General features: G+C 35.1%; 1 protein-coding gene across 6 annotated transcripts in view; it reads right to left on the bottom strand.

The window, feature by feature from the left end:
* The window catches only part of CTNNA3 (catenin alpha 3), a 1,674,060-nt gene that overhangs the window by 1,573,200 nt on the left and 73,479 nt on the right, over positions 1-27,381 (bottom strand). For all 6 annotated transcript variants that reach the window (XM_072756138.1, XM_072756135.1, XM_072756140.1 and 3 more), the window contains exon 3: positions 20,920-21,112. In XM_072756138.1, the coding sequence (XP_072612239.1) occupies positions 20,920-21,112 (193 nt within the window). The remainder of the gene's footprint in view (positions 1-20,919; positions 21,113-27,381) is intronic.

Here is a 27,381-nt window from a genome sequence, read left to right on the forward strand (position 1 = left end):
ATAACAACATTCAAATGCTTAAGAACTTACCATTGTCTCCTGATCCCCAAGATATCAGGCATAACCTTTTCTGTTTCAAGCAGGTTCAACTCTGAATCGGCAAGTCCTAAATTATTGATTTTCACTTAATTCATTATCTGTTCCAGGCAAACCAGAATATTTACAAATTCCTATTAACCCTATTAACTTAGCTTTATTCCAACCATTCCCTCAACTGTGACACTCATAGTATCCATCAGTTCTTTCAAGATAGTACCCTGGGCACTCATTTAACCAGGTCTTTCTCCAGACCTCACTGAGATGGAAATAGAAAAGTACAACAAAAGGAATAAAACCATAACAAAATTGCTAAAGAAAGTCAACAGTATTTGAAAGCCTTCTAGAAGATGGAAAGCTGATGAAAGGATGTCAACTGATGAAAACAAGAGGAGAAAGCTACAGTCTAGAATATGCCATGAGGAGTCTGCAGAGGATGTCAGAGTCATTCTGCCCACTAGAATTCAAAAAGGCTCCAGTTTTGAGGTATAATGCAGGGCAGAAACTAGTAATGGTCTTAAACCAGAATGATTAATTAAATTCATTTATAAAAAATGCTGTGCCCCTTTCCCCTTTCTCTATTACTGCTTGCAAAGCAGCAGGCAGCTCAACAGTTACCCCCAAGTCATAAAAAGAGGATTTTTTTTATCCAAAGAAATTAAGGAAATCATCTGAGGAAAATGGAAGCATCTGCTGTGTTATTGGACTCCAGAGTAAAATCCTCCTTATTCTTACACACAAGAAAAGGGAGAGCTGCACAGCTGTTTTATGGCAAGAGAGAGGGGAAATGCCAGAGAGAGAAAAGGATATGGGGTGTCTAACCCAGAGATGTCTGGAGATGATAAACAAGTTACATCACTGAAAGGAAGACACAGTTTGAGAAGAGATGTCTCTGTGACAAAAACAAAAACAAGACCAAATGTTAGTATTATTTTAAGCAATGGAAAAGAAAATCCATTTGACCTTGATTATGGAATCACTCATTCTCTTTTGATTGGTCAATGGGTTGTGACATTGGATCTTTTGGAAAAGGAGATACAATTTTAGCATACTACTCTATCAGCAGTAAATAAAACATATAGAGTCACAATAATATTAATGTTGTGCATTGGTTTTCAACTTTCATTATCAACTAATAACAAGTACAGATTACTTCATTATAGTTGCATATCAAAAATAAAATGTTAACAACCGTGACTGTGTAAGAGTAAGATTAGAAGTGACAGAGGTAGAAGATGAAAGGTAAAACATATAATTAAAGACAGAGAACAGAATGAGTGTGTTATTCTTACCAAACACAGGAAGAGTCAGGATATCCACTAAAGATGATGGAATATGAAATGGGGAAATAACAGTAAAACTAAATATATCAAACTATAAAACATTAGAAGGAAGAAAAGACCTGGATAAGCAGGTAGTATAGATGAACAAAATTTTCATATTTCATAAAAGGAAATAAATGGATAATATCTTAAGTTGATAAAGGAAAATAATTATAAGTATTTAACTTAATGTTACGGAGTAAGCATCAGATCTAAAATCAAAAAGACTTCCTCCAGGATGTGGGACTGAAAATAAAGTTTTTTTGTGGGGGATGTAAAACTGAAAGTAGCAAGGAGCAGAACAAGAAATTTTTTTACCATAAACTCTTCTACATTATTTGATTTTCCTATGATATACATATCTTTCTCTAAAATTTTTATAGATCTGAATCAAAGTTCCACGTCTCCTAGAACAATTATTAGGTCCCTTCATTCTGACCTTTCCACCACATTATGTGCTCTTAACACTATCGTATTTAAAGGTACTATCATATCATGGACTAGTTCATCTCTTACAATTATTCTCATTTCCTAAATTTCCTAAAACTAAGTTCCATTACTTTAAATTCTTTAAATTCATAAATCAGAACTTATTTTTTAATGAAATTCTAAGTATTTCATACAGAATATAATATGTATTTAGTTTGGCTGATATATTAAGTACCCAGCAAAAAAGCAATAACAAAATACCTACCATTAGAATTTCTTATCTAATAGTTGATTTTCTTTATTCCATAACCTAACATTCTCTCTTAATTTCACATGTCAAAGCTTTATTCTTCTTTTCAGTTTTTAACAAATGTTTCTGAAATAATTTTTTAAGAGTTCTGAGATATACCAGGGAATGGAAAATCATGGAGTTTGGTGACTTCCATTCATTAAGAATTCTTAACTGGGGGATCCCTGGGTGGCGCAGCGGTTTGGCGCCTGCATTTGGCCCAGGGCGCAATACTGGAGACCCGGGATCGAATCCCACATCGGGCTCCCGGTGCATGGAGCCTGCTTCTCTCTCTGCCTGTGTCTCTGCCTCCCTCTCTCTCTCTCTCTCTCTCTCTCTCTGTGACTATCATAAATAAATAAAAATTAAAAAAAAAAAGAATTCTTAACTGTATGGTGGTCTTCAATCAAATCCAATATAGCACATAGCAGACTTGTGGGCAAGTTTATAAAAGACCCTCCCAAATATTCAAAACTACACTGTGCCCTCTAAATTCATATCTTTCAATAATCACTCTGAATGTAAATGGACTAAATGCTCCAATCAAAAGACAGAGGGTAACAGAATGGATTGAAAAAACAAGACCTATCTATATGCTGCCTACAACAGCCTCATTTTAGAACTGAAGACATCTGCAGATGGAAAGTGAGTGGATGGAGAATCATCTATCATGCTAATGGGCGTCAAAAGAAAGCCACAGTATCCATATGTAGATCAGTCCATAAAATGGACTTAACAGATATCCAGAATATTTCATCCTAAAGCAGCACAATATACATTCTTTTTGAGAGTACATGGAACATTCTCCAGAATAGATCACAAACTGAATCAGAAATCAGGTCTCAACTGATACAAAAAGATTGAGATCATATCATACATATTTTCAGACCAAATGCTATAAAACATGAAGTCAACCACAAGAAGATATTTGGAAGGACCAAAAATACATGGAGGTTAAAGAACATCCTACTAAAGAATAAATGGGTTAACCAGGATATTAAAGAAGAATTTTTTTAAAAATAGGAGCAAATGAGGGCAGCCCAGGTGGTTCAGCAGTTTAGCACCTGCCTTCGGTCCAGGGCGTGATCCTGGAGACCCAGGATCGAGTCCCACATTGGGCTCCCTGCATGGAGCCTGCTTCTCCCTCTGCCTGTGTCTCTGCCTCTCTCTCTCTCTCTCTCTCTCTCTCTCAAGAATAAATAAGTAAAATCTTAAAAAAAAAATTAGGAGCAAATTAAAATGAAAACACAATAGCCCAAAACCTTTGGGATACACCAAAGGCAATCCTAAAAGGTAAGTATATAGCAATACAGTCCTACTGCAAGAAGCAAGAAGAGTCTCAAATATACACAACCCAACCTTACACCTAGAAAAAGAACAGCAAATGAATTCTAAATCCAGCAGGAGAAGAAAAATAATAATAGGTAGAGCAAAAGTCAATGATGTAGAAATCAAAAAACCAGTAAAACATAATAACAAAACTAAGAGATGGTTCTTTGAAAGAATTAATAAAATTGATAAACCCTTAGCCAGATTTATAAAAAAGAAAAGAGAAAGGACCCAAATAGATAAAATCACAAATGAAAGAGGAGAGATCACAACCAACACCACAGAAATACAATTATAAGAGAATACTATGAAAGATCATATCCCAACAAACTTCACAACCTGGAAGAAACGGATAAATTCCTAGAAACCTACAAACCACCAAACCAAACAGGAAGAAACAGAAATTTGAACAGACCCATGACCAGCAAAGAAACTGAATCAGTAAGCAAAAATCTTCCAACAAATAAAAGTCCTGGGCTAGATGGATTCCCAGGGTAATTATACCAGACATTTAAAGGAGAGTTAACACCCACTCTTCTGAAACTGTTCCAAAAGATAGAAATGGAAGGAAAACTTCCAAACTCATTACAGAAGGCCAGCATTACCTTGATTTTGAAACCAGACAAAGACCCCACTAAAAAGGAGAATTACAGGCCAATATCCCTAATGAGCATGGATGCAAAAATTCTCAATAAAATACTAACAAATTGAATTCAACAGATTAAAAAGAATTATTCACCATGACCAAGTGGGACTTAGTCCTGAGCTGCAGGAGTGGTTCAATATCCACAAAGCAATCAATGTGATACACCATATTAATAAAAGAAAGAATAACAACCATATGATCCTCTCAATAGATGCATAAAAAGCATTTGACAAAATAGAGCATCTTTCTTGATAAAAACCTCAAAAGTAGGGATAGAAGGAACATACCTCAACATCATAAAGGCCATATATCAAAGACCCACAGCTGATATCATCCTCACTGGGGAAAACCTGAGAGCCTTTCCCTTATGGCCAGGAATAAGACAAGGATGTCCGTTCTTGCCATTACTATTTAACATAGTAGTGGAAGTCTTAGCCTCAGCAATCAGACAACAAAGAGAAATAAAAGGCTCCAAATTAGCAAGGAAGAAGTAAAAGTTTCTCTACTTGCAGAGGACATGATACTCTATGCAGAAAACCCAAAAGACTCCACCAAAAAACTGTTAGAATGGATATATGAATTCACCAAAGTTGCAGGATATAAAATCAATGTGCAGAAATCTGTTCCATTTCTATATACCAATAACAAAACAGCAGAGAAGAAATAAAGAACTCCATCCCATTAGTAATTGCACCAAAAATAAGATAACTAGGAATAAACTAACAGGTAAAAGATCTGTACTCTGAAAACTATAGATCACTTATGAAAAAAACTGAAAAGGACACAGAGAAATGGAAAATCACTCCATACTCATGAGTTGTAAGAATAAATTGTTAAAACACATTTAGTGGAATCCCTATTAAAATACCACCAGCATTTTTCACAGAGTGTTCACAAGCCGTTCTAAAATTTGAAAAGACTCCAATTGATAGCCAAATCAATTTTGAAAAAGAAAAACAAAACCGCAGGCATAATGATTCCAGATTTCACACTGCATTACAAAGCTATAGATATCAAGAGAGTATGGTACTGACACAAAAACAGACACATAGGTCAATAGAACAGAAGAGAAAACCCAGAAAGGGATACACAACTTTATGGTCAACTAATCTTTGACAAAGCAGGAAAGAATATCCAATGGAAAAAAAGTCTCTTCAACAAATGGTGTTGGGAAAACTGGAGAGCAACATACAGAAGAATGAAACTGGACTACTTTCTTACACTATACACAAAATAAACTCAAATAGATAAAAGACCTGAATCTAAAACAGGAATCCATCAAAATCCTAGAGGAAAACATGGGAAGAAATCTCTCTGATCTCAGCCATAGCAGACATGAATAGACATCTCTCCAAGGAAGACATCCAAGGGTTCCTAGGTGGCACAGTTGGTTGAGCATTCAACTCTTGGTTTTGGCTCAGGTCATGATCTCAGGATTGTGAGGTCAAGCCCCACAATGGGTTCCATGTTCAGCATGGAGTTTGCTTAAAATACTTTCTCTCTCGGGATCCCTGGGTGGCGCAGTGGTTTGGCGCCTGCCTTTGGCCCAGGGCGCGATCCTGGAGCCACGGGATCGAATCCCACCTCGGGCTCCCGGTGCATGGAGCCTGCTTCTCTCTCTGCCTCTCTCTGTCTCTCTCTCTCTCTCTCTCTCTGTGACTATCATGAATAAATAAAAATTAAAAAAAAAAAAAAAACTTTCTCTCTCATTCTGCCCCTACTCCCTCCACTCACTCTCTTGCTTACTCTCTCTCTCTCTCTCTCTAATAAATAAATAAATCCTTTTTAAAAAAAAAAGACATCCAGATGGGTAACAGGCATATGAAAAGATGCCCAACAACTCTCATCATCAGGGAAATACAAATCAAAATCACAATGAAATACCACCTCACACCTGTCAGAATGGCTAAAATCAACTACACAGAAACAACAGGTGTTGGTGAGGATGCAGAGAAAGGGGAACTCCCTTACACTGTTGATGGGAATGCAAACTGGTGCAGCTACTCTGGAGAACAGTATAGAGGTTCCTCAAAAAGTTAAAAATAAAACTACTCTACGATTCAGCAATTGCACTAGGTATTAACCCAAAGGATACAATAATACAGACTCAAAGGAGTACATGCACCCCAATGTTTATAGCAGCATTATAACAATAGCCAAATTGTTGATCCCAGGATCTGGGGATCGAGTCTCGCATCAGGCTCCTTACAGGGAGCTTGCTTCTCCCCCTGCCTATGTCTCTGCCTCTTTCTCTCTGTCCTCTCATGAATAAATAAATAAATCTTTAAAAAAAAATAACCAAACTATGGAGAGAGTCCAAATGTCCACTGACTGATAAATGGATAAAGATGTGGTGTGTGTGTATGTATGTATATGTGTGTATGTATGTATGTATGTATGCATGTGTGTATATATATATAATGGAATATCACTCAGCCATTGAAAATTGAAATCTTGTTATTTGCAATGACGCAAATAGAGCTAGAGTGTATATTAAACTAAGTGAAATAAGTAAGAGAAAGACAAACCATATGATTTCACACATATGTGGAATTTAGGAAAGAAGACAAATAAACATATGGGAAGGTAGAAAAGAAAAAAGGAGAGAAGGAAACAAACCATAAGGGACTCTTAACAACAGAGAACAAAAGGAGGATTGATGAAGGTAGGTGGGTGGGGGATGGGCTAGATAGGTGATGGGTATTAAGGAGGACATTTGTTATGATGAACACTGGGTGTTGTAAGTGATGAATCACTCTATTCTACTCCAGAAACCAACATTGCACTACATATTCACTAAGATTTAAATTTAAAAAATTTTTTAATTGAAAAAAAAAAAAACTATTGTGTCTGGAAGCTATAAGAGGGGGTAAAGATAAGTAAGAGTGGCCACTAGCTGAGGACTAACTGATCCTGTAACAAAAAAGGTTGGCTCCCTTGGCTCAAAGGGAGACAATTCCAGTGCCATTCATTCTCCAGAGCTTCCTGTCAGGTTAGGAAAAGATAGACTTCAGATCAGCACTATCCAATAGAAAATTAATGTAAGCCACATATACAATTTAAAATATTTTAGTAGACACATTTTTTCAAGTAGTAACAATGAGAAACATGTTTAAACATTTAAATGTAAAAAGAAATAGAAAAATGAAATTTTAAATTACATTTTGTTTTAGCAAAATATTTAAAATACATCATTTCAACATGTAATCAATATATAATTATTATGGTATTATACATTTTTTTATACCAAGTCTTTGACATCTACTATGTATTCTACTTGTAAGTCTCAATTCAGGGGCTAAATTTTCATCACAAATGTTTGATCTATATTAGGATTTCATCAAATTTACAGTTGAAAAAGTACATTCCTGTACTCAATTTCAAAGCTTTCTAATAACTGATGATGTATCAGTTTTTAAGATTTTAATTATAATTAAAATTCACAATTCAGATCTTCAGCCATACCTACCACACCCTTGGCTAGTGTTTGCCATACAACAGTGCAGCTTTACCTCAGCTTTGCTCAGCTTTTCCCCTGCCCTTTCCTGATTCATTTAATGCCTCATAGATTTCACACAGGACTCCTTCAGTAAATCACTTGTACAAGAACCCTTATCTTACATTCCACTTCTAGGGAACCCAACCTACCTATATAGACTCTAACCAACTCCCTTCTTGGATATTTGCAATACAACTTAGCATTTGAAAAGCATTGACTGAGAAATCCTCTGGTAAAAAACCTTGTTTAAAAATTTTAATCCAGAGTTCTATAAATTTATTTAGCTACTTTTTCTCCCAGAAGAGCTCTTAGCATCTCCAGCAGTACTACTTTTCAAGGAGCACAGTTTGAAGCTGTACTAGAGCATTATACTCAAGCAATTCCAAAGACACTTGGAGGGATAAGATTGACATATATTAAATGACAGCAAAAACAAAGGGAATACATAGGTACAATTACCAGCCAACAAGTATTTCTTAAATATAGTATCATGAAAGGAGTCCCAACTCTGCCAACTAACTGGGTGACCTCAGGCAAGTCATATTTTCTTTCTAAATTTAAGTCTCCTCAATTACACAATAAAATAATAATAATAGCTACTTTACAGGGTTATAGTGAAGAATAATGTTTGTGTCCATTACTGTAATCAATGCTTTACACACCGTACCTCATTAAGACACATAGACACTAATATTATTATAGTTGTTGTTTGCTATCATCATCACTATTAGGAAGGCACTGTGGAAACCTAACCTGTCTTCTATATAATAATGCCAGGTACATCATCCCAAAGCACAGACCTAGTCCTGTCATTGTCTTGACAGTGTCTTTGTCACTTGTCAAAAATTTTCTTTGGTGCTGCAGCATCCTTATCTTGCTATTCAAGGACCTCCAAGGTCTACTACAAATCTACCATTACAAATTGATTTCCCATTTTGCTTTCCATGCATTCCATGCATTCCATGCAATGATCAGGCTCTGAGGAATTCCAACATCAGATGACCATTTAGAAAAAGATGAACCAAAAGAAGATAGAGAAGAAGTAGCCAAAGAGATAAAGAGAGGAAGTTAGAACTGTATGGTTCTCCATTATTCAGGGAAATAGAGTATTTTAGAAAGATGAAAATAATCAACTGTCTCATATGTGCTAAGAGTTCAAGTCAGATGACAGTAGAGAGATAAGAGTTTGTAAAGGGCTTGTGAAAGAAGATGTTGAGTTCATTTTATACATAAGTGTAAGGTAATACCTAAATAGCCAAGTGAAACTACCTACTAAATGGTTGGAGCCGTGGTGTTGACTGCAATGTGTATCACTTCTCACTGGGAAAGAAGGAAGTGGAGTGTCAACTTGTGTGTTGAATATCACACATTCTCAAGGATAATCATTCTTTGTGGGAGTGAGTTGAGCATGATTACCATGTATTAATGTAGAAAAATGATTGAAAAGCATTCCGAGTGCTTTTGGCAGTAGAGCTTTATATGAGAACTAAAAGTTGTCAACAAAGCAGTTATAATTAAAGTCCTGAGAATGATAAGCCCAAGGAAAGGAGATTAGAGAGGACAGAGGACCAAGACTAAGACTTAAGAAAAATCATAGTTAGGAGACAAGAGGAAAAGAAAGTAAATGAGGGAAGAAAACAGGGGTGTAGAGAATAACAGAATTTAGTATGTAACAACCTGAAAAAGAAAGAGAAAACAACAAATAAACCAACCAAAGCAGAAGAACAGAAAAGGTAAACAGGAGTAGAAGTTTATAAAGAAGTAAACTAAATGAAATGGAATTGTTTTTAGTATAGTTGACATACTGTGCTACATTATTCTCAGGTGTACAACATAGTGATTCAACATGCATTATGCTATGCTCATCAAAAGTGCACACCACAAATGTAGCTCACCACATCTGCCACCATACAATGCTACTACAATACCACCAACTTTAATCTCCATGACTTATTCATTCCTTATCTAGAAGCCTGTACCTCCCACTCCCCTCACCCATTTTGCTCATTCCCCACCCCCATCCCTCTGGCAACCATCAGTTTGTTCTCTGTATTTATAGGTCTGATTGTTATTTTTGTTTTTGTTTATTCATTTTGTTTTTAAAATGCCTCTCTCAGTCTGACTTATTTCACTTAGCATAACACCCCCTAGGTCCATCAGGAAATGGCATTTTTATTAGATATTTGCCAATCATCAAGCAGGGGCGAGCTAATGTGTTCATGATGAAAGAACCAGTGAAAAGGAATATGAATGAACAGACTAGAGAAAGAAAAGACAACTGTAGAAGAAAAGTCTCTTAAAAGAAGAGAAGACATAAATGAGGATCCAGGTAAAATTGGAAAGTTTTAAAAAGTAAAAAGGAACACCACTTCTTTTGAAACTGAAGAAAGAAATGAGAAGAGTCAAGAACAGAAAATCTAAAAATTCTTGTTTCTGACCCTGAGAAACTGCCAACAGCTTAATGCACTCTTTAACACTAAAATATGCCACAAAATAATAATGTTCAGACGTATCACCTATAAAGATAAACTTTAGATCACTTGTCAGCATTACACTCACCTTTACACACAGAGTGATGCCAAGAGAGTGGTTCCATCTCTCCAGCCAAGAAGGAAAACAAAGCCATGGCTAATATATGCATCACACCTTTGATTTCAAACTCTTTACCAGCTAAGATTTCAGTATATACTTTAGTTTCTAGGACTCCTCACTTATAAATCAATCTGTTCACATGCATTAAATAAATCTTCACTCCTATCTCTGAATTATACATCAGAGTAAATGGTATGTGGCTTACAGAATACCTCTCACTTTCAAAACTTACATTGTAGTTATCTTCTCAAATCATCCTGTCCATATGTCCCAGGACCATATCTAGTGACTGAAAGTGAGATGGCTTCACACACAAATCAAGTACTTCCCAACTGCCTACACAATACTTCAAGTTGGGTGACACTGAGGAGTTTGCTGAGGATATCAATTGCACTATAAGAAAATCCTGCTGCAGATTTTTCAAGTGAACACTAAGGGATGCCATGTTGAGTGTGTTCCAGCAATTAGTAGTTTACAAGCAATGTAGCTAATTAGCTCATCAGTCTTCAATGGAAGTGTTTCCATAAACATTCTGCCAGCTACAAGACACCATGCATGCATGTTAAAATGTGTTAGAACAAGAGTTCATCATCCCCTTTCAAATGAAGAATGAACTGCATCTCCTCAAGCACAATGTATTTCGTAGAAAGATTATTGTATTTGTGACTTTATGCTTATCTAAGAACACTCTTGAGATATAATAACAGTTAAATATATACAGCATCAACATAGCAATAGATGAAAATAATGAGGCAGCAGCTGTTGCCTTTGAAACCATATATAGGCTGTGAGTAATTGGTGGTAAATACCAAACATTTTATCTAAGTCCTAACTGCAATGTGGTTGAGCAAAGTAGATGGAGCTGACCTGTTACTTAGGGACAGTTAACTAAAAATGAACTGCTATTTTCTCTTATAAATATACATTCAATACAGCTGAGTTTTAAGAGAGAAGATGTTTCAACACAGGTGACCCAAAATGACACCATTAAATTTTTTAAATCTCTGTTTTCCCTAAGACACATTTTCCCTTATACACAAATAAAAATGCATAAAATAATCAGGGAGGCAATAGGTAACATTTTCAAGGTTCAATATTGGAAATTCTATAATAGAATTTGTTGTTTAAGTAAGTACCCAAATATACTGATAGGAAGATTTATTACACTTCTAAGATACCATTTTCCTGGAATAATCGTTTCTAGAAGTAATCGTTTTCTCTAATATGGATGATAGTAAATCTTGATTTCTAATTCCTGCTAGAAAAAAAAAGTCTATAAACCTGGGGTCTTACAAATCATGAAGATGAAGAACTATGGAAATGTATAAAGAGGGATAAATTTTTTAAATAACCTGAATACATGTATTATGTACGTGGCAACACGTGCATTTTTCAATACTAATGTTTACTTCTCACCAGGGAGAGAACAGTCCCCCAGCCATTAGCCATATTACCTATCCTGCTAGAAATACTCATGAGCCATGCAAACTGAGGCAAGTTGTCAGCTGCTCCTGGCCTAAGCTTTACAAACATACAGTTGGGAGGCTCCTGCATTAGTAGACTAAATAGCATAGCATTTCTTTTAGTATAAAATGTCATGCCCCGTATTTGGGAAGGAGAGCTATAGTTAGAGGGCCCTAATGGATTCAAAAATCTCCTCATTAATCTTCCTAGCCCTCCAACTGGCTCAAAGTAGCCTTGGTGGAGGCTCACAATTAAAAATAGATGGGGAAGTATTCTAGCAGAGGCAGGATTCCAACAAATTTGCAAGCCCTCTCCACTTGACATACACCAACATGAAGCCGACAGTACATGTTTCCAATTGCTGGCTCTGATATTAATAACTGCCAAGACTGCTGGTGTGAAACTGCACATTCCAAATAATTCATACCAAAGTGTATGGAGGTTTCATTAGTGCTATGGTACACACGTGTAGGCATCTTGTCTTGTCTGGGCATTATACAAAAATGCTGAACCTTAATCTTTCTCTGAACATTCCTGAAATCTCAATTATCCCTTTATACATTAAGAATGATATATTTTTATATTTATTTTACAATTGACCCTTGAGCAACATAGGTTTGACCTGAGTGGGTCCACTTCTATGTGGATGTTTTTATATACAGTACTGCAAATGTATTTTCTCTTCCTTATGATTTTCTTAATAACATTTTCCTCTCTCTAGTTTACTTTATTGTAAAACTACAGTATATAATATGTATAATATATAAAATATATGTTAATCAGCTGTTTATGTTACCAGTAAGTCTTCTGGTCAACACTAGACTATTAATAGTTAAGTTCTAGGGGAGTCAAAAGTTATACAGGGATTTTGAACCACATGGGGATCAGGATCCCTAACTCCTGTATTATTCAAGGTCAACAATATGTTATTAGGAATCTAAAAATGTATAATTATTAATAAAGCAGATAGTGTCTGCATGAGAAAACTATTAACATTATGTCTAAATGTTCAAAGGAAAAAGAATCTGATAACCTTTAAGAATTAAAAGTAAGTCTGTTTACTTGTTTACTACCTGTCTTCCCACTAAAATATACGTCAGCTCTATGAGGGCAAGCTTTGTCTGCCTAGTTCACTTCTGTGAGCCTAACGGAGAACGGAGCCTGGCCTATACAAAGATTTCAATAAAAATTTAAATTTTTTTAAATAAAAGAGAAAGAAATGCAAGACTCTGAAAAAAGGCTAGACATAGACCAAATCTTCCTCTCAATTTTATATGTACTCACCTATACTCCTATGGGAGACATTCCTCTTTCCCTACTTAATGCTAAAACAAAGGAAAAGGGAGATTTAGAGTCACTATTTTATTGCTCCTTCACATGTGCTTCGACAGCTCTTAAGTCATACCATTACAGTGGCATTTACCAGACATTATTTCAACTGTTTACATGTCTACTTACCCCAATAGACTATCTCTATATTCACAGGGCCCAAAATACAACCAAATACAGATACCAAATTTTTAACCAAAGTAGGTAAATATCAGGCAAATGTTGTAAATATTAACAAATGTTTACAAATGAATAGAGAAAGGGCATAAGAGACTAAATATGGTTTCTCTTGTAATCATCTCTCTCTCTTAACTATACCTCAGTGAAATACTGACTATTCACTTCCTTTCTACAATCCTTCTATTTTATTCAAAATTGGAACAAACTCTGAACCAGGTTTATTTAATATGTCACATAATTTGTGTCCTTTTCCTTCTTTTATCAAAGCACTGAAGAAAACACAAAAGAGTATCTTTTTTTCACTTGTAATTCAAATCTATAATTCCATCTAATTTTTTTGTTTTTACAACTAAAAGCAAAATCTAAAACCAGGATAATTGGGGAGCCTACCCTCTGTAGGGAACTCACAGTACCACTAAGTTACGTGTAAAGTAAATTTCAATTAAGTTTCCTCCACAACTTTAAATTTAACTGACAAATCTTTAAGACTTTTGCTAAATCCATATCACTAGTTATCTTCTTTTCCAAACAGCAAATTAAATAATGTTTATGAATAGAAAGAATATATATATACACATAAAGACATATTTTTGCATCTGTTATAATTCCCTGTTCTTTGCAATTTCATGTATGAACAGCAAATGCCACATACTGTATCATATCACTTTTGTAAAATTAGTTTCTCACAATAAGCCAAATAAAGTAATCTTATCATCATAAGAAATCCCAAAGAAACAAGCCATGTGTGTTTGCATGTGTCAAATGTTTCTTTTCTTTTTAAAAATAACCATCCAAATGTTTCGTTTCAGAGATAATACCTGAAAAAGTACCAATCTAAAAAAAATCAACTGCATTTCTATACATTAACAACACTAGAAATATAATTGATTTGAGTCCAGAAACATACCCACATATATATGGAACTTTGGCATTTAACAAAAGTGACATATCCAAACTGTTTTTCAAAGTAGTTGTACCAATTTACACTCCACCAAGCAATGTATAAAAGATCTTGTTACTTCAAAGTCTTTCTAACATGTCAGATTTTTAAATTTCTGCCAACTGAATTGCATAAAATGATACCTCTTTTGCATATCTCTGATCACCCGTGAAGCTGAATGTCTCTTTACATTTTCACTGTTTATTCCTCTGTAAAATTCTTTTTATACCAATTTTCTTTTGCTTATTGATTTGTGTTCTTTTGATTATCCCTTATTGTCAATATTTTTCCCAGTTGTGTCTTTTCATGTTCTTTAAGAATTTTTTGATTAAAAAAAAGAATTTTTTGATATAAAAAGTTCTTAATTTTGATATAATAGAATACATTAGTCTTTTCTTTACAGCTTTTTGTTTCAGATTTAATAAATTCTATTACATACCCAAGGCCTTAAAATATTCACCCTATTTTTAATGAGTTTTTAATATTTGTTTTTGATATTTGTATCCTAAAAATTCACCTGGTGATGACTTTCTGGTTATGATTATGAGAAAGCAAACGGTAGAAAGATTGAATAAGGCAGAAGTCAAAAGAATATGGCAGCTAAGAGAAGGAGAAGCTGAGGAAATAGTTTTTCCCTCCTTCAGAAAGTCAGGGAGACAAAATTGGAGCTCTGAGTCCGCCTAGGAGGAAATCCAAAATATCTCATACTTTCAATTCAGATTTCTGAGGTGCTACACCCAAGAATAACAGCTAGCCAAAACTAGGCCAACCTTTAAAAATTAATTCTACAATCTGTCATACAAAACGCCCAGCATCCAATCAAAAAGTATCCAAGATACCAGGAAACAAAATGAGGTACTTGAAAAAGCAAAAGAACAGACAATAGAAACAAACCCATAGGGATGCTTGGGTGACTTAGTGGTTGAGTGTCTGCCTTTGGCTCAGGGCATGATCCTGGGTCTGGGGATCAAGTCCCACACTGGGCTTCCTGCAGGGATCCTGCTTATCCCTTTGCCTACATCTCTGCCTCTGTGTGTGTGTGTGTGTGTGTGTGTGTGTGTGTGTGTCTCATGAATAAATAAATAAAATCTTTAGAAAAAAGAGGGCAGCCTGGGTGGCTCAGCGGTTTAGCACCGCCTTCAGTCCAGGGCCTGATCTTGGAGACCCGGGATCAAGTCCCACGTCAGGCTCCCTACATGGAGCCTGCTTCTCCCTCTGCCTGTGTCTCTGCCTCTCTCTCTCTGTGGGTCTCTCATGAATAAATAAATAAAAATCTTTTAAAAAATAAAAATAAAATAAATAAAATTTTTAGAAAAGAAGTCTATAAGAGAGCCATATATCTGTATAGAGAAATTAACTATAATTGAAATGTTCAAGAGAAATAATGGCAAGATGAAAACTTCAGCAGGGAATTGGAATTTGGAAAGAAGTTAGACAAATGAAATTTATTTCTGTTTCCATAGAAATGAAAACTATTTTTTAAAAACAAATGAAAATTCAAAAATTAAAAATGTACAGCAAGTAATGTGAAAAGTTCACTGGATAGACTTACAAACAGATTGGAAGAGCAGGGGGAAAGTATCCTAAATTTAAACATATATGTAAAAGGGGTGTCTGGATGGCACAGCTGGTTGAGCACCCTTCTCTTAGTTTCCCTCTGGTTATGATCTCATGGTCATGAAATTGAGCCCCACGTCCAGCTCTCTGCTCAGCAGAGTCCACTTGAAATTCTCTCTCCTCCTCTGCCCCTCCCTCTACTCATGCTCCCTCTTTTTCTCTCTCTAAAGTAAATAAATCTTTAATAAATAAATAAATACAAATAGATATATATAAAATTTAAATCTTTAAAGTATTTTACAATATCACAAAAATGAATACATGTTTTTGAATCAGAAGACTCTTTACTATTAAAATGTCAGTTCAGCACAAATTGATATATACATCCAATTTAAGCCCAATAAAAATCCCAGCAGGCTTTCTTGTAAAAATTAAGAAGCTGATTCAAAAATTTCTGTGAAAGTGCAAGGGATCTAGAATTACAAAATCAAGATAATTTTTATTTTAACATTTACTCTGAGGTACAATAATCAAGATAACATGTTATTGGTATAAGGGCAGACATACAAATCAATGAAACAGAACAGAGTTCCTAAGTAGACAAACAGATAACGGTCAAGTGATTTTCAAAAAAGGTGCAAAAGAAATTCAATTGAGAAAGAGTACTTTTTTTCAATAGCTATACTGGTACTTCTATTGCATCCACATAATACTGAATCAAACGAATTCCCATATGAAAAAGAAAATGAATCATGAACCCTAACTCACACCATTCATAAAAATGTATTTCTAGGTAGATTGTAATGCCAAAACAATAAAGACTGTAGATGATTTCATACGAGAAGATATTCATTTCATATTAAATCATATGAGATTATCTTGATTTACAATAGGCAAAGTTTTTTTAAGTTTTTTTTTAACAGAACAGAAAAATTTCTTTCCATAAAGGAATAAGATAATTAACTGGAATTTTTCCAAATTACTTCTAAATATCAAAAATGCTTAATATAATGAAAGAGTGAAGACATTTTTAATAACCGCAACTAACAAAAGACTCACATCTAGAACACACAAAAAGTCACTAGAGAAATAAAAATTAAAACTACAGTATAAAACCACTACAGGGATCCCTGGGTGGCGCAGTGGTTTGGCGCTTGCCTTTGGCCCAGGGCGCAATCCTGGAGACCCGGGATCGAATCCCACATCAGGCTCCCGGTGCATGGAGCCTGTTTCTCCCTCTGCCTATGTCTCTGCCTCTCTCTCTGTCTCTCTGTGACTATCATAAATAAATAAAAATTTAAAAAATTTAAAAAAAAAAAAAACCACTACATACACTTGAATCAAAAACACTAACACTTACTAACACCAAGTTAGCTAGAATGTAGAGAGCAACTGGAATTCTTATACATTAGTGATGAGAATGTCAGTTGGAAAATCCACTTTGGAAAACTGTTTGGTAAAATCTATTAAAGCTGAGTGTATACCTTATGAACTAGCAATTTCATCCTAAGTGTAACCCAGCATAATGTACATTCAAACACCAAAAGTAATGCACAAATAAGTACACAGCAGCACTATTTATTAAGGCCAAAAACTGAAAAAAAAAAAACCTCAACTATCCATCAATCTAACATGGATAAATAAATTATGATCTATTCATCAATGAAATTAATGAACTACTATATGTTGAGATCTCACAAGTGTAACATTGAGCAAGAAATCACACTCAAGAGATAGCAAACTATATGATCCTACTTACGTAAAGTCAAAAGAATCAAAAAATGAACCTATGTAAGAACCTAGGATAATTGTTACCTTTGAGGTGAGGAAGTAGTAACTGGTTGGAGGCACAAGGGGGTGCTTTAAGGATTCTGATAAGTTTCTATTACTTGATCTGGGTGGAGGTTACATTGTGTGTTTACAATGTGAAACTGTATTGAGTTGTTCACAATAATGTAAGCATTTTCCTATATTTCTTATTCTCAGTAAACCATTAAAAAGCTTTAAATATAACCAACTGTGTGACTTAGAAGCAATGTCTATACATTGCAGGGGTACACAAGAGGCTATAGGAAGGTAGCATATATGCTATACACAAAACATGTAGTCCAAACATTATAAACAATTCTTAGCTAATTCCTAGCTAACTGTTATGTGAATATTCTAAAACCACTTAAATAAAATACTGGGTTTAATACTTTGCCATTCTATAGATGTAAATTTAGGGGTAAGCTGTAGGATCATGAGGGAAAGATAAATAATCACTATGTGGGCCACCTTTGCTGCATCTCTACAGGTCTGCCCACTTATGACCTTTACTTTCACCATCCTCCCTAATACTACCCATTCCCTTATCTTCCATAGGCAAATTCTTTAGGTAATTAAATGCTCACATTATTTATCATTTCAAGTCTCTAACTACAGCCAAAAAAATCAGTAAACAGAATAAAACAGAATCCTGTTATAATGCTACATAAATTACAGTCTTTAGTAGAAGAAATTTTCTAAATTAGTGTCAAATTCTCCTTGAAAATAAGTCAATAAATATATAAATAAAAATATCCTTCTACCTCCAATATTTTTTCACTTTCCCAAATACTTTGAACTTATTTTTTGCTCTTCATTAGTCCTTCATATTATGCCACTGGGCAAAGCCCTTAAAAAAAAAAAGGCAGGAAACTAAGATATGTTTCTAGTATCAAAGAGTTACTTGAATCAGAATTCATTCTCCTGATACTTCAACCCTACCACAGAGCTAAAATTCCTTCCAAGTTTTTCGAAACAGTGCTCTCACTGTTACTATCTCTGCTATCCATAGGATAAGCATTGGCCATTCCCCAAATTCCAGAACCATTTGCCATTTCACTGCTTTCCTCCCACACTCAAGTGGCGGTAGTTCAATTTGGCAGTTTGTCAAAAAGAATCAGAGTATAAAGCACTTGGTGATTTTTAACCAAATGTATTTGTTGTGTATACAGCATATGCCATATATATCACATAATACGATTTCACACATTATAATAGAACACAGTGAAGGATGTACTGCATAATCCTAGAATCCAAACATATTTCTCTTTGAGACCTTCTCTTTAAAATAATTTTCTTTTATTGAGCCAAAAACTGTTAACTTACTTTTTTTAGAGATATATCGTTTCACGACAACTTATGCTATTACTGTTCTCTGCTAAGAATGACCAATGTCTTACATATTATCGGTAGTTTATAAAAACTATGTTTTCAAATACACTACATCATGTGACCAAAACAATACCAGAATAGCGTTCATATTCCTTACCAAAAGACTCAGAAAAAAAAAACATAAAAGATAATATGTCATGAATGCAAAGATAAGGGCACCTGGGTGGCTCAGTGGTTAAGCATTTGCCTTCAGCTTGGGTCACCATGCCCAGGTCCTGGAATAGAGCCCCAAAGTCTGCTTCTCCTTCTGCTCCTTCCACTGCTTGTATTCTCATTCCCCCTCTCTTTCTCACTCTCTCAAATAAATAGATAAAAATCTTTTTTAAAAATAAATGCAAAGATAAAATCATTACATAATTTTATAATATAAAGTGACAAAATGATGCTCCATTTTTTATTTATTTAAAAAAAATTTATCAGGTGGTTGTTATGATATGTTATGTATCAGGTATTGCTCATCAAATAACACCTGGTATTTGCCACCTTCAAGGAATTTAGAGTCTAGATTTACTGAACAAGTAAATCAAAGTGTGGTGTAAATCCTATGAAAGAGATGCTCAGAGTCTGCAGGAACACAGAAGAGGGACATCTAAGTCAGCATTATGAGGTCAGTATGCAATTCCTGGAAAAGACCTGGGTTGAGTTCTGTTGCAATGAATGATTGGCTGATTGAAAGGGAATAGCTGGTAACAGAGGTGCAGAGGCATAAGACAACATGGGCCATTTAAGATACTTCAAGTTCTTGTTTGTAGGAAAGTTTGAAAGGGGGACCAAATCAGAAAATGAGAAAGGAGAGAATGATAGAAGACCAATTATGAAATGCTGAGGGACCTAGGTTTAAAAGTCTGAACTTGATCCAGAAAGACAGTCCCTCTAATCCTTCAAAAGCTATTTTAAAAGGATTTTAAGCATAGAAGTAAAATGAGCATATTTTCATTTTTAAAAGATATATTTGGCTTTGGTATAAGTTAAGGCTAATGCAGTAATCCTGAATTCAGGAGGCAACATCAGTAATGGAGAAGAGGGAAATTTCTGAGAGACAAAAGGAGACAGAATTTGTTAAACTTAGAGACTAACTGAAAGAGAGGGTGAAATGATAAATGAAGGGTCTACACTGACGTGATGACTATGTGGATGATAGTACCAGGACAGAGAGGATAGGACAAAGAATGGGTCTAAGGTAGCAGGGAGGAGTGATGAATTCATGTCAAATTATCTCAGGCATTATGGGGTTTTTTTTATATTTTCTGAAGAGTCTCAGTAAAATATAAATCACATATAAAGTTTATATACAACAAATAAAAAATAACTCCCCTACATTTGACCTAAAGTTTATTAAAGGAAATATATTCATTTTCATTCTTTAATTAACAAACAATTCCTGATTTTCATAAAGTTATGTTGGGAAGGGAAATATCCAAACACACCAAGTCTCTTCACAAAGCTGAACAGGACATATTTAAGTTTTCTTATCCTCTCAAAATAGTTCCTTGCAGCAAGCTCATACAAAAATAGGGCAGTTCTTTTAAAAACAGACTGCAATGAGACTTACATTCATTAGAAAACTGTTGTTATTACCTAAGTAAATACATCAAAAGGTAAAAAGTACATGTTCACTTTATAATATCAACATAGGAACAACTTGATTTATGCATAGGTTTTGCAAAGCATTTCTTTTTAAGTTTAGGAATTCTAAATCTCTAGAATATTAAAAAAAATGTACTCCTAAGTGGTCAAGTTCATAATTTATTATTTCCAACTATTAACTAGGAATTTTATAATTTATTTATGTGTGGGAAAATACACCTTCAGCTTCATTAGTCATTTCTCATTATATTCTATGACAAAACAGGATACACTTCTCTTTGTTTATTATGGGTAGACTGTGGCACATGATGGAGAGAAGGTGGCCTACAGGGAAAGAACTGGGAGTAGTACTCTTGAGCCGTGGAGCTAATGAGCCATTCCACCTCCCACAGTGAGCTCCTCAGAGCTCTACAAAAGACTAATAAACTCAAGTCAACAAAAACAAAACACTCACAAATCTAATTCCATAACTAACACCCTAAGGATATACAGTGTGCTCCCAACCAGAATTAGTGTACTCACTTTCTTTGCGTACTTCCTCAAGTGCAGAAGCAAGTTCTTCCTTTAAAACTGTAGCTTCCTGGGCAATCTTCTCTCCCTTGTCTAATAAATTCCAAGTTGCTTCCTCCACAGAAGCTAGAAGGACTCTGGCTCTTTTTGAACGTCCTTTTTTCCTGTTGGAAGGATTCTGGGGACAATTGACAAGTGTAGTAACCTAAAATTGGAAAAATATAAGCCATTCATCAGATAAATCATGAGAACACAGTCCTGGGACATCACAGCCCAAAACAGAAGGAAGTATTTCATAGTAACATGATTTATTCCTGGTACTACTGGTACGCCCTCCTAAATCAAGTCAAGGCACCAACAGCAATATTATCAGCCACTATGGAACTTCCAATAAAGATAAAAAGGAAAGAAGGAAGAAGGTGGGAAAGGAGAAAGGGAGGACATGAGGGAAGAAGAGCCACAGGGATGGAAACTTATCAAGTTTACTACTAAAACAGGTAAATATATTACATATATTTTATATGTATGTATAAATATTTGTATATAATAATTATTTATATCACTTTGTAGCCTATAGTCTGTATTAAGAGGGAGGCAAAATAATCCTAATTAAGTCAGTAAGTATTAGTCTATTTAGGGTGAGTATAGAGATTATCAATGTTGAGGGGGTACAGTACCATTCTGAAACATGAAACACTTATTACCTATCTCAGAGGGACAAAACCCAAATCATTACTATGACCTACATATTGGCCTTTTGTAACCTCTCTTATCTGTCTCCTCCACTCTCCCCTAATTCAGGAGGTCTCTCAAACAGGTCTTGTTCTGAGTTTCACATCAAGAAGATTTTCTTGACAACCCATCCCCACTTTCTCTGTCTCTTCATTCCACTTTACATTTCCTCAAAACACTTACCAAACCTGATATTTTTTGTTTATATGTTTATTTCATGCTTCTAATACTAAAATGTAAACTTCATGAAAGCAGAAAGTGTGTTGTTTTTTCTCCAACACCCATAACAACACACAAAGTAGATGTCCAATATTTATTATGTAAATGGATTCATGAATGGGGTAATTGAAAAGAGGGCATTTTTAATCTCTATATTTTGAATTGCCTGAATATGAGCATTATTAGTTTTATAAATTCATTTAAAATAATAATAAACTAATAATAAGAGCAATATTTAGAGATAGAAATTAAGCACCTGGGGTGCCTGCATGGCTCAGTCAGTTGAGCGTCCAACTCTTGATTTCACTCAGGTCATGATCTCAGGGGCATGAGATCACGCTCTGCATCAGGCTCCACAATCAGCAAGGAGTCTGCTTGTCCCTCTCCCTCTAATCCTTCTCCCACTCATGCTCTCTCTCTCTCAAATAAATAAATAAAATCTTAAAAAAAAAAAAAAAGAAGAAGAAGAAGAAATTAAGCATCTATATTTGGAAACTAAACCTCATACAAAATTACACTGTAAAAAACATCCACTTCTTAATTACACCTTGGATCCCAATCATAAATTTGATTAACATTTTTATAAGCAAATCTGGAAGATCCCTATTGCAGAGGAAGAAAAAAACCCTGTATCCAGTATTTAAAATGGAAGCCGTGAAACTCCTATGGAAAGCTAGAATCCTACATATCATCAAATAGCCAAGGCATTTTATAACAATCATGCACCACATGTTTGACAATGGACTATACATAACCTTTCCTGCTCTGTAGGCCCTAAAGGTTTGGCTTGTTTATTGCTTATAGAGCACAACATATTTGTTTACTTGTGTATATGGATCCAGTTTTTTAATTAGGAACTGAGAAAGAACTTACAAGCTATGGGGGAAATACATAGTTGAAATCTCCTCCTCCATCCACTAGACCATTTGCTTTACTCTAATTTGCTTTATTCTCATGTTCACAACCCAGAGTGCAATGCCTTGTAGCAAGTCTTTGTTCCCTTTTTTGGAAAAGAACAATCATATTATCCTATAAGACTGTGTGAATGTTAAACACGTAAAATGTCTTGTAAAATGCACAGCATGACACAAATATTGGTTGACATTTAATGTTCATTTTCTAGTCCATTCCCCACATGAATCAAAAAATGTTATGAGATCCTTGTCCTGGGGCTACCCTCGTGTTGCTCTTGGGGTCCTCTGTGCTAAATGTGATGATGAAGTCTGTTAACAGAGCACATCCTATATGTTTTACAAGCAGTGAAATAGGGCCATGTGTCTTTATTATGTATTAAATAAAGATGATAATATGCCTGACTTATTCATGGGTTTTCACATACTCCAAAAGGCAAATATCTCACTATTGTCAGTCTAATTTATATATTAAGAGTTAAAAGATATTTGTTCAGATTAAGACAAATTATAGTACCTAGTTTAAAATCTTTGTTTAAAATGAAGAATAAGTGTCATTGTCTAAATGTTCCTTCAAAATGTATTTTAAGTGCCATAATTCATGATGCTTCCCACTGAACATTCCTCTATTATTGTTCGGATCTTCCATGCGCCAAATGCTTTCCATAGAATAGCCTGAGCTTTGAAATTAAAATGAGCATTCCAGAAATGTTTTGTTCCTTATAATAAATGCCAAAGCAGAAATGTGAAAAGAACATTGTATAAGAATATTGTGCTTCCATCAAAATAAATGCAACTGCAACCTGCAAGTTATTCACATTTATAAATCATTTCTACCTATGTCTTCTGAAATACCCCAATATCATTATTTAATATTGATTAAAGTCAAGTGACACTTTCAATGATTGACTTTATTTCAGAAAATAAAGGTGGCATGGTAATCCTGTGAGGGGAAAAAAGAAAACTAAACCTTTTTTCCCTTCTCCCCCCCTCCCCCACCAACTTACCTACAGGATCTAACCAATTCCCTTCAGTGACTGTGACTCAGGATAACAGATGACTTTCACCAAAGGTTAGGGGTGCATTGGTTACCTGAAAAAGTCTCTCATCTCTTGGAGGAATATCAGCAATCAGTAAAAATTAGATTTCAGGTTATTCTGTAAAATAATTCCCATTTCCTCATTTCTTTTTTAGTATAAAATCAGTTATATTTTCATAAGCAACACAAAAACTTTAGTTGGCATTTACAGTAAAGATGATTCTAATGTAAGTCCAAGCTTATGTCTTGCTAACCTTTCTTTTTGTCACTAATGTACAACCCTCCCCTTCTTCTCTTTCTCAGACCTTAGAGGGTTCCTCTAATTAGGAAAATTTTAGGCTCTTTTTTTTTTTTTTAAGATTGTATTTATTTATTTATTCATGAGAGACACAGAGAGAGAGAGAGAGGCAGAAACACAGGCAGAGGGAGAAGCAGGCTCCATGCAGGGAGCCCAACGCGGGACTCAATCCCAGGTCTCCAGGACCAGGCCCTGGGCTGAAGGTGGCACTAAACCGCTGAGCCACCTGGGCTGCCCAAGTTTTTGGCTTTTAAAGAGCCTGGTTCACTCACTTGTCTTTAGTCTGTCAGTCTGAGCTAGGCTATGGACACATCTTCACACATACATAAAGGAATGAGCTCCCCTACTGAAATGGTCCTACATTGGATACTTCAAATAATCTGAAAAGAAGAAATGCTCTGTTTTATTAATTCTGTAGATTTATTTTTTATTTAAATTCAATTTGCCTGTGTGGGAAATATCAGGAAGGGAGACAGAACATAAAGACTCCTAACTCTGGGAAACGAACTGGGGGTGGTGGAAGGGGAAGAGGGTGGGGGATGGGGGGGAATGGGTGACGGGCACTGAGGGGGACACTTGATGGGATGAGCACTGGGTGTTTTTCTGTATGTTGGTAAATTGAACACCAATAAAAATTAATTTATTTAAAGAATAAATAAATAAATAAATTCAATTTGCCAACATACAGTACATCATTAATTTCAGATGTAGTTTTCAATAATTCATCAGTACTCATTACATAACGTGCTCTCCTTAATGCCCATCACCCAGTTACCCTATTACCCCCACTCACCTCCCGTCAGCAACCCTCAATTCTGCACATTTAAATTCCATAAAACCAGATATATTTTTAATGTCATGTAATATTTGTATACTAAAACCTATAATACAAAAAAAGGGTTTTCTAATCTTTTCTAATTCAGGTGTGCTTTTCTAGATGCTCCAAAGATACTGAAAATTAAACTGAGATGATTAGCGAATCAAGCCATCAGCTGTCATTATATAGAGCAAGTCTGGTGCATAATAGGAGCATTGCAGAATATGGGCATGAGGCTTAACTTACTTTGATTTGCTGCATTAGTACAACAATTTAATATTTCAAATGCTAGCTTTGTAGAAAGTCTTCTCTAAATGCCAACATGGGTTAATACATTTATATTCTATAACCATGTTCTTTCTCAATCTACTTTTTTAAATTCTACCATCATTGTAGTATAAAAAGGCCATGTTAACAGCCATCTTATTCTCATTTGTTAGCTAAAACACTGAATTTTAACCTTCTTCCAATAGTTCACAGGAATTTTCAGAGCTACTTTTGCTTCCTTGAGTTAATTTTAATGTGTGAAATAAAATATAAGGCATTTAAGTCACATTAATTAGCTAAAAACTTCAGAGTTCTGAAAGAAAGTAAAAGGTAGAAAAATAAAATTGTCTATAGACAGTAGTCTACAGTAAAACCAGAAATCTTTTAAAGTAAAAGTATCATCTACTCTTTGGAGGAGAGGGTCCCTTCTTCAAGTTATTGATAATTTCAACTGTTATTTTTTTCCTTCCAAAAACAACCTTCACTGTGTTAACAAAAGTACTGTGGAAGATTGAAGTATTGAGAACTCAGCAAATGTATACCACTCAATTGACATTTAACACTCGCCCTATACCAACTACATTCTTCTTTTACATCATCTTAGGCCAATAAACACTCACTTAGCACATGTTATGTTCAAAACAATATCCTAGACATTTAGAAAATAAAGATGAGTATGCTCCAAGAGATACACAACTAGCTGCAATATAAAAAGCAGAATGATAACTACTTAGACTTATAAGTACAAAGAAAGTGCTAGAGATGGCAACCATTCACAAGGATTAAGTAGGGCTTCCAAGAAGAGCCTTTAAGAACAGTTTTCTACAGGACAAATAGCAGGGAAAGAGAGCCAAGTGAAGGGAACCACAGGCAAAGAACCACAGGCAAAGGGGCTGAGATTGAAATTATTTTTGTTTGAGTGGCAGATAATCAAGTTTGGCAGACTATGGGGTCAAAACTGTCCTCCTCCATTTATATTTCTTATCTCAGGGACTGACACCTCTAAACTGAGGCAAAAATTCAGAGGTCATCTGAGCTACTCCCTCTTATCCTCCTCTCTAGGTACTTTAAACTATCTCTTTAAAAGCTTTAGTTTCCATCACCTCCTCTTCAGCCCAGGGCCACTGCTTCTCATGGGGATTTCCAGATTACTCCCCTGGCCTACAATCCTTCCATGCTATCTTCATGACACAGAAGCAGCACCTCAATTTCAGTCTTATCCTTCACTCTATCATTACAAAAAGTATATGCATCGATTCTGGCCCTCATCATGTGCCCCAACTCATCCCACACTTCCATAGAGCTATCATTCTACAATGCAAATCTGAAATGCTTGCATCAGTTTAAACCCTCCAATGGTTCCCAGCTGCCCATAAGATTAAGTTTAAAGCATGATTTGGATAAAGCCTAAAGCATGGTTTATGAGGCAATTTATGATCTCACTTAAGTCTAAATTCACTCCCATCTTCCATTTGTGGAGTTTTCCCACAAACCACTTGTTAAGCCCAGAACAAGAAATGTTTGGCATAGTCAGCCCGAAACATCCCTCCCACCCCACCCCACCCTATATATCTCTCACATCACTCATTATAACATTTATAATTAGCTGTTATCATACCACCTCCCCAGCTTTACCATGAACTCAATAAGGGCAGCAACAATGACTGCCTCATCCTAAAAACCCGGAGCTAGCATACTGTAAATAATAAATAAGTAGTGGTTTACTTAATGAAAAGTGAATGAAACTCTCTAGGTTTTAGAGACCTTAAACCAAGATCCGTAATGTTGAATGATTTGTTCAGTTGCAAAGACAGCTGATAGCTAAGTCAAAATTAAAATTTAATTTCAGCAATAGCACATGGTAGTTTTCATCAAAAGGAATTCCTTAATGCAGGATATTTTGTCATTTCCCATGTGTACTATTATAGGAAAGCATGTCTCCATTCCCATAGCTTATTTGAAGTCTGATCAGTTCAAAGTGATCTGGAATCAAGTATATACTTATATTGAGCCTTTTCTAGCCAAAAAGAAGAAAAAACACAGTTCACATAGTTCATTTTCAAACTATAAGTAAAAAAAGAACAGGCACACTATTTTTATTACTGATTTTCATTTTTTTAACATTTATTTTTTTAAAAGACTCGTTTATTTATTTGAGAGAGAAAGAGAACATGTATGCATGTGAGTGCAA

This window comes from Vulpes vulpes, chromosome 4 (genome assembly GCF_048418805.1).
Source record: "Vulpes vulpes isolate BD-2025 chromosome 4, VulVul3, whole genome shotgun sequence".
Classification (NCBI taxonomy): domain Eukaryota; kingdom Metazoa; phylum Chordata; class Mammalia; order Carnivora; family Canidae; genus Vulpes; species Vulpes vulpes.